Here is an 8973-nt window from a genome sequence, read left to right on the forward strand (position 1 = left end):
TGGAAGCAGAGGGAAACTGTTAGCCTAGCTTAGCACAAAGACTAGAAGCAGGGGGATACTGTTAGCCTAGCTTAGCACAAAGACTGGGAGCAGAGGGAAACTAGAGAAAAAAAATGTGTCTTTGTAGGATTCATATTTTTGTTATCTTTTTTTTCTTTCACAAAAAACAACAAACAATGAAAAAAAGAGAGGAAAATAAATGTGGTAGAAATGTTCCAAAGGCATCCTGGAGTCAGCTGTTGTAGTACTTTAATGAGCACAATGACTGGGAACAGAGGGAAACTGTTAGCCTAGCTTAGCACAAAGACTGGAAGCAGAGGGAAACTGTTATCTTGTGTAGTAACTGAATGTTTTGTTTTCCCCCCTCAGAGGTCGTATTAAACACCTGGACGTGGTCGCTCTGCTCAGGAGGATCCAGCCTCCTCTGGGCTTTGGGAAGCTGTGTCCTCACAGAGTGGCCTGTAAGGTAAACACTGACTATATAAACCTATAGAAACATGAGGGTAAACACTGCCTATAGAAACCTATAGAAACAGGGAGGTAAACACTGCCTATATAAACCTATAGAAACACAGGGAGGTAAACACTGCCTATATAAACCTATAGAAATGTGGAGATAAACACTGCCTATATAAACCTATAGAAACACATGGAGCTAAACACTGCCAAACACGTACACACACACACACACACACACACACACAGACGCACACACACAGATACATAGACACATACACACACACACACACACGCACACACACACTGCCTATAGAAACCTATAGAAACATGGAGGTAAAAACTGACTATATAAACCTATAGAAACACATGGAGCTAAACACTGCCAAACACATACACACACACACACACACACACACACATACACACACACACACACACATACACACACACACACACAGACGCACACACACAGATACACAGACACATACACACACAGACGGACACACACACACACACACACAGACACACACACTGCCTATATAAACCTATAGAAACACATGGAGGTCAGTCTGAGGTGTCCCACAGGCCTCCTACTCCTCCTACTCCTAATCCTCCTCATGCTCCTGCTCCCTCAGCGCCTTGTGGCAATGAACATGCCTCTGAACGCTGACGGGATGGTGACCTTCAATGCCACCCTGTTCGCTCTGGTTCGCACGGCGCTGAAGATCAAGACTGAAGGTGAGGGATCGGTCCACAGGGTGAGCTGATGAGCTCTGATACCACCTGAACGCATCATTATCATAACTTATGTCTGGCCCCGCCCCCTTTGTGTGCTGTTGCTAGGTAACCCCGACCAGGAGAACGAGGAGCTGCGAGGAATCATCAAGAAGATCTGGAAGAGAATGAAACCAAAACTACTGGACGAAGTGATACCGCCTCATGAAGGTACTGATGGATAGATGTGGAGAGAATTAAAGTGAAAGAACACAACCCTATGGATCACCAGGACCTGATTAATAAGAGTTAAAACGCTGAGAGCCAATCACATGTTCCAGTCTCTGGCACCGGAAGTGATGTTTTACCTGCTTGTTAACCTGCTTGTTAACCTGTTCATTAACCTGCCTGTTAACTGGCGTTAACCTGCTCTACAACCTATTTGTTAACCTTCCTATTAACCTGCTGGTTTATCTGCTCTATAACATGCTTGTTAACCTGCCTATTAACCTGCTCGTTAAACTGTCTATTAACCTGCTCGTTAACCTGCTTGTTAACCTGCCTGTTAACCTGCTCTATTACCTGCTCATTAAACTGCCTGTTAACCTGCTCGTTAACCTGCCCGTTAATTGAAACACCACTTAAAACAGTAAACAGATGATGTCAGGGTCGTGATGCTGACTGACTCTGTGTCGTCCTGCAGAGGAGGAAGTAACAGTTGGGAAGTTTTACGCCACATTCCTGATCCAGGATTACTTCAGGAAGTTCAGGAAGAGGAAAGAGAAAGGAGACCTAACTGGAGAGTCTGACGCCACCAACCCATCTGCTGTCCAGGTCTCTGTCTGTCTGTCCGTCCGTCCGTCCGTCTGTCAGAACACAGGAGTTGTTGGTCTGCTGCAGTCTCAATCAGCTGGTTATGTGACTTTAGTGAATCTGAACAAATATCTTAAAACACAAAGTCACACAAACACACAACAACACAAACACACTAACAGACCGAGGCAGAAGTGAACCAACAACTCCTGTGTTCAATCTGCCAAAAATATTGTTTTTGTCAAAGGAATCTGGTGTCAGGGCCCCTTAGGTACACATCTGTTAGGAGATGCTGACCCGTGTGTGTGTGTGTGTGTGTGTGTGTGTGTGTGTGTGTGTGTGTAGCTGTGTAAAGCCGGTCTGAAGACTCTGCAGGATCTGGGTCCAGAGATGCGTCTCGCTCTGAACGAGGACCTGGAGGACGAAGCCATGATGGATGACGAGGAGCTGGAGGAGGACACTGCTTACCAGGTCTGTCTGCCTGTCTGTCTGTCTGTCTGTCTGTCTGTCTATCTGTCTGCCTGTCTGCCTGTCTGCCTGTCTGACCTGTCTGTCTCTCTGTCTGTCTCTCTGCAGAGTGAGAATGGTTTTGGACCGGAGAGAGAGCGGCGTGGCTCTGTACTGACCACGCCCACTGGTACAACAACAACATATTATTACTATATTCAGTTTATCACTAAGTGCTGCAAATTGATTACTATAATTCCCTCAACCCCCCACCATCCCCCACGCCCCCCCACCCCTCGCTGCAGGTCCCGGCGGTGTCATTGGGGACGGCGGCGTCTCTAACGGAGGTCTGGTCCATCGCGTAGGTTCGCTCACCAAGATGCCAAACGGCAGCGAACACGACGAGCATCTCCGCCGTGGAGACAACACAAGGTCATCTGTCAATCATCACCATCACCGCCGGCCCTCCGCCAGGAACGGCGTGCTGGAGCACAAGAGGCCATCCTACCACAAGTACACCAGGTACTGTACACCTGGAGAACGGTACACCTGTAGTGCTGCAATACAATTATGATTTAAAAAATGTATTATTGAGTGTGCTTGTAAGAGCCACTATATACACTCCTCCGGGGTTCTTCTTATTCTTCTGTGTTTTTTTTGGTGGACTACTCCTCCCAGAGTTTAGGTTGCACATACATTAAAAACATTACCTTTTCTAAGGGTTTCCACAAACGGTTTTCAAATTATTCTGCAAAAACACTCCAATGTTACCCAATGGAGAGGCTAGAGTGGATAACATCATCACTAGAGTGCAGAGGGAGAGAAAAAATTGTCAAAAAAATAAATTTGGAAACTGCGTTCGAGGCCACAGATGCCACTCTACAGAAATATTTTACACATAGAAACGTAGGAAAATTGGTCTTCTCACTCACATTGTTCCCCTAAAGCTGTCAGAGTTATAATTTGGGCATAGGACGCACAGATGATCCACCAACATGCACCCACAGCCTCATAGACCGCCATAGTAAAAAGGGAACATTTCTGGAGGAAAGCAGAGGTACCATTTTTTTCTGATTTTCTAAAAGAACAATTTCTTCATTTTTCTTCACAAAACATGTGTTGACACTCAGGAAGAACTCAGGAGGCTCAAAGTTAAGTCGGTTCAATGATAGGAACTACGGTTTGGACACAAATGCTTTCTGTTTGATGGGAACTTTCTTCTGTTTTTCTCTTCTGTTTGCTTGGCATATTTTCTAATTCACTTAATGCTGCAGTTCATGTGTCGGCCTCCAGGCAGCACTGTGTCAGCTGACTGGCGTCTCAATCAGTCACTGTGTCTCTGTGCAGGAGGGACTCCAGGGACAGATACTGGAGGGATGGAGACACGGAGACATACGGAGAGCAGGGATACTACAGCAGAGAGGAGGACAACGAGTCCATCAGCTCCAGAGACAGGTGAGACACACAGACAGACAGACAGACAGGTGAGACAGGCAGACAGGTAAGACACACAGACAGGCGAGGCACACAGACAGACAGACAGACATACAGACAGACGGACACACAGACAGGCCTTTGTGTTTTATTCTGTGTTCATGTGTATGTGTGTGTGTGTGTGTGTGTGTGTGTGTGTGTGTGTGTGTGTGTGTTTTGCAGGCGTTACCCTGATGACCTGTACAGAGACCAGTACACCAACGGTAGCTATGGTAACGGGTACAGTGATGGCAGGAGGACGACCCGGAGACGTCTGCTTCCTGCCACGCCCACAGGTTACCTCATCACTTCATCACTCAGACGCCGTGATGTCACAGCGGCCCGCCCCGGTGACATCACTATGATGTCACAGCGCCCTGTTGACATCACTGTGATGTAACAGTTTATTTCCTGTTTCAGGTCGGAAACCTTCGTTCAACATCCAATGTCTGAGGAGACAGAGCAGTGATGATCTACCCCCACCTGGAACATACCACCACACACAGGTACACACACACACACACACACAGACACACACACACACACACATACTAGATACCACCACACACAGGTACACACACACACACACACACACACACACACACACATACACACACACACACACACACACACACAAAGGCATAGGTTGCTGTAAAAATGAATACTTGAAAAGGAATGCTTGTTGTGCTCCTTGTATATAATATAGTATCATAACATTACTAGTATTAATTGTTTGAAATCTCTGAAGAATCTCATCATAGTGTACACACACCGGCAGTAGCCCCCGTGGCCCTTTCAGAATTTCCCCAGAGGAAATTTTCTAGTAATAATTACAGTCCATAACCATCTCAAATATAAACTAAGGAATATCTGCACACATAGGGATGTAATTACAGGCCAAGCTGCATTTAAATCACATATGCATGTGGAAATATTACAAGGCAGGCAGTCACCAGTATCCATATAATAACACTAATAGTTCAGGGGGACAAACAGCTTTAACATGCAGCTATCATTAGCTCAGAACACAGTGCAATGGCGCCGCCTACAGGCTAAACAAGGTGCTGCTGCTGGCAGCCACACATAACAGGCTCATTCTCTGTATATAAACAGCACAATACATACATATATATATGTATATATATATATATATATATATATATATATATATATACTGCATGGATATAAAACACTTAACAACATACTATGAGGTCACTGACATTCCTTCACAGACTTAATGCTCTTAAAGAAGGTGAATATCGGCCAGCGAACAGAGATGCACAGCAGCTGCTGCAGTCACCTGATCACCTGTAAACTAAACACACTGAGAACATCCAGGTACAAACTATCAAATAACACACGTCATCATGTGAGCACAGAGTGTCAGGAGGGAGAACACACAGTGAATGTCTGAGCCTTTAAGGGTAACCTTTCTCCTCCCCCTGATCCTGCTCCTACTCTTCCTCTCCTCCTCCTCCTCTCTCCTCCTCCTGCTCCTCTCCTCCTCATTCCTCTCCTCCTCCTCTCCTCCCTCCTGCCTTCTCTTTCTCCTCCTCTCTCCTTCTGCTCCTCCTGCTCCTCCTCCTCTCTCCTGCTCCTCCTCTTTCTCTTCCTGCTCCTCTTCTCTCCTCCTGTACCTCCTCCTCTCTACTCCTGCTCTTCCTCCTCTCTCCTCCTCCTTCTCTCTCCTCCTGCTCCTCCTCCTCTCTCCTCCTCCTCATCTCTACTCCTCCTCTCTCCTCCTGCACCTCATCCTCCTCCTCTCTACTCCTCCTCTCTCCTCCTGCTCCTCCTCTTCCTCCTCCTGCTCCTCCTCCTCTCACCTCCTCCTCATCTCTACTCCTCCTCTCTCCTCCTGCACCTCCTCCTCCTCCTCTCTACTCCTCCTCTCTCCTCCTGCTCCTCCTCCTCTCTCATCCTCCTCATCTCTACTCCTCCTCTCTCCTCCTGCACCTCCTCCTCCTCTCTACTCCTCCTCTCTCCTCCTGCTCCTCCTCCTGCTCCTCCTCTTCCTCCTCATTCTGCTCCTCCTCTCTACTCAGCAAACCTTCAGCAGCTATGAGTCTCGTCTCTCCTCTGGGCGCTCCTCGGCGGCCTCCTCGGCGTCCTGGGCAAACCCGTGTCCTCGCCGTGGTCGACTCCTCTACGCTCCTCTCATCCTGGTGGAGGAGGAGGGCAGCCCTCCCTGGGGGGGGGGGGAGGAGGAGGAGGAGGAGGAGGAGGAGGAGAGGGGAAGAAGGGAGGAGCAGGAAGAGGTGAGACTCATATGGAAACATGTCATACTGTATAAAACTTATCATATGAATAGTTTTATATGAACACAGATAAGTGTTCCTATATACCTGTATATCTATATGTGACTGTTACCTCAGCAGGTGTTTGTGCTCCTGCAGGTGTCAGTGTGACAGGAGCAGCTCCCCGACCCGCCTGGTACGGAGGCCCAGCAGGGACACCAGGTACAAACATCAATATCATAATAATATGTAATAATAACCTGCTGCTGGAGGAGCAGCTTCACCTGGAGGAGGAGCTGATCTCTGCAGATCTGAAGCATCACTGAATCACTGAAACTGATTTAAACATTAAATCCTGTTAACCTTTTGACTCATTGTGTCATGTGACCTGTAGCCCCGCCCCCGTACCGAGCCTACACAACCCTCAGAGTTCCCTCTCAGCTCAGCACAATGACGGAGAAACGGGGCTCCGCAGACAGCCTGGTGGAGGCGGTGAGACATCAATACTGTTATTGAATTGTGATTAGTGATTTGTGATTATTGATCAGTGATTACTGATCTTTGACTGCTGATCTATGATTACTGATCTATGATTAGTAATCTGTGATTATTGATCTGTTGATCTGTGAGTATTGATCTGTTGATCTGTGATTATTGATCTGTGATTAATGATCTGTGATTATTGATCTGTGATTAATGATCTGTGATTATTGATTAGTGATTACTGATCTATGATTATTGATCTGTGATTACTGATCAGTGATTATTTATCAGTGATTATTGATCGGTGATTAATGATCTGTGATTACTGACCTGTGACTATTGATCAGTGATTACTGATTTATGATTATTGATCTGTGATTACTGACCTGTGACTATTGATCTGTGATTACTGACCTGTGACTATTGATCAGTGATTACTGATTTATGATTATTGATCTGTGATGACTGATCTATGATTATTGATCTGTGATTAATTATCAGTTGTTATTGATCTGTGATTACTGATCTATGATTATTGATCTGTGATTACTGATCTGTGATTATTGATCAGTGGTTATTGATCTGTGATTACTGATCTGTGATTATTGATCAGTGGTTATTGATCTGTGATTACTGATCTGTGATTATTGATCAGTGGTTATTGATCTGTGATGATTGATCTGTTTATCTGTGATAACTGATCTGTGATTATTGATCTCTCTGCAGGTCCTGATCTCTGAGGGTCTCGGTCTCTACGCTCGGGATCCAAAGTTTGTGGCGTTTGCGAAGCGGGAGATTGCCGACGCGTGTCACATGACGGTGGACGAGATGGAGTCGGCGGCGAGCGACCTGCTTGGCACGAGCAGCCACGGCTTCCTGAACTCGGCTGACCCCGGCGCTCTGTACAGCGACGAGGAGCCGATCAGGACAGGCCGCGACGAGGACGAGCTTGCCGACGAGATGACCTGCGTCACGTCGTTCTGACACTCCGACCAATCAGAGAGCAGACTGAATCGGGAGGGGGCGGAGCTAAACGTGGCCGCTGGCAGAGCGCGGCAAAGTTGTCGGGTTGTTACCGTGGTGACGCCACAAAGCTGTACAGAATCACACTTTACCCACAATGCACTGAGGCAGGAAACAGATGTTAGCATTGGGCTAGTTAGCTGAAGATGCTAACTGGCTCGTATAGCACTTTGCAGCAAGCTAGCTTGTGTTAGCTACTTCAGGCATCAGAAACCTGATATAATATATAATACTATATATAATATATCATATGTAATACTATACAATATTAGCCTGGGTATACCCATACTGCCTGGCACGCTCGATTTCATTTCGAACCTCCAGGCGGTCTGGCAACCAGGGCCGCTTCTTAGCCCTGTTTTAGGGATCCAATCACAGAGCGGGGAGGGACGGCAAGACGATGACATGCACTACTCGACAGATGGAAGCTTGTAGTTTTGTAGTTTTCTTACGGATCCAACATGGCTGCAGCAGACGCCAAGCTCTCTTTCGATCTAGCTGACGCCGTTTTAAATAGTTTAGAACGAAAGTTGATTTTAAAAGAACAACTCTTGTTTCACCACCAAAAAGGATGTTTTAGCCTTGCTTCCGACAGGATTTGGCCAAAGCCTAATCTACCAACTAGCCCCTCTACCGCTAGCTGTAACACCGGTGATCTCGCTACGAGCCGGGGGACAGCGGAGCCGCCCAGAGACCCCCAGCAGCTCGTCTATTGCCCATAAAATCAGGGGATGTGTGTGGCTGAATGACATGAGGGGGGAATAAGGCGTGAAAATAAATAATCTTGCAGAAAGTGAGAACTGGAGAAGCAAAGCAGCAAGCAACACTCTCTCACAGACACACACACATACACACACCAACACTGCCGGTAGACTGTGAGGAGCCAGAGTCAGAACATGGTGCAGAAAAACTTTGCAGAAGCACACTTGAGCATTTTAGTCTCAAAGTAGAGATGCTAGAGGGCTAGCCCGGCTATGTAAACATCCATTTCTGTCGCTCTACATATGTCATCTGGTATAACTGATACGATTGGCTAAGAGCTACGTACAGACGCTTATGATAGACATTCTTAGCGCCCAATTAATGGCTCTGGAAGATCATAAACCACGCCTCCTCTACAGAGAAATGAATGGCTGGTTTCCAGACTAATACAATATAATATATAATACGAGAAATAATAAAAGCATTGCCACCAGCTGTTAGCGTTAGCTCAGTGTTAGCTCAGTGACACTGAAACTACAGAGGGAAATATTCAGAGTGACTTTTATAGCCGTTAGCTTTAAGTGGCTAACAGGCTGCAGCTCCCCCTGCAGGCAGCAGGCTGTAA

At 46.6% G+C, this 8973-nt stretch overlaps 1 protein-coding gene across 1 annotated transcript in view; it reads left to right on the top strand.

Annotated features, from left to right (window-relative positions):
• The window catches only part of cacna1fb (calcium channel, voltage-dependent, L type, alpha 1F subunit), a 42155-nt gene extending 34324 nt beyond the window's left edge, over positions 1–7831 (top strand). The window contains 14 exon segments of the mRNA XM_059332521.1: positions 370–466; positions 1095–1197; positions 1303–1404; positions 1877–2007; positions 2332–2457; positions 2563–2623; positions 2739–2955; positions 3781–3888; positions 4090–4202; positions 4327–4412; positions 5949–6081; positions 6300–6362; positions 6535–6632; positions 7350–7831. Coding sequence (XP_059188504.1) covers positions 370–466; positions 1095–1197; positions 1303–1404; positions 1877–2007; positions 2332–2457; positions 2563–2623; positions 2739–2955; positions 3781–3888; positions 4090–4202; positions 4327–4412; positions 5949–6081; positions 6300–6362; positions 6535–6632; positions 7350–7607 — 1696 coding nt within the window. The 3' untranslated portion in view covers positions 7608–7831.
• The last annotated feature ends 1142 nt before the right edge of the window (positions 7832–8973 follow it).

The sequence above is a fragment of the Centropristis striata genome, chromosome 5 (assembly GCF_030273125.1).
Source record: "Centropristis striata isolate RG_2023a ecotype Rhode Island chromosome 5, C.striata_1.0, whole genome shotgun sequence".
NCBI classification, from domain to species: domain Eukaryota; kingdom Metazoa; phylum Chordata; class Actinopteri; order Perciformes; family Serranidae; genus Centropristis; species Centropristis striata.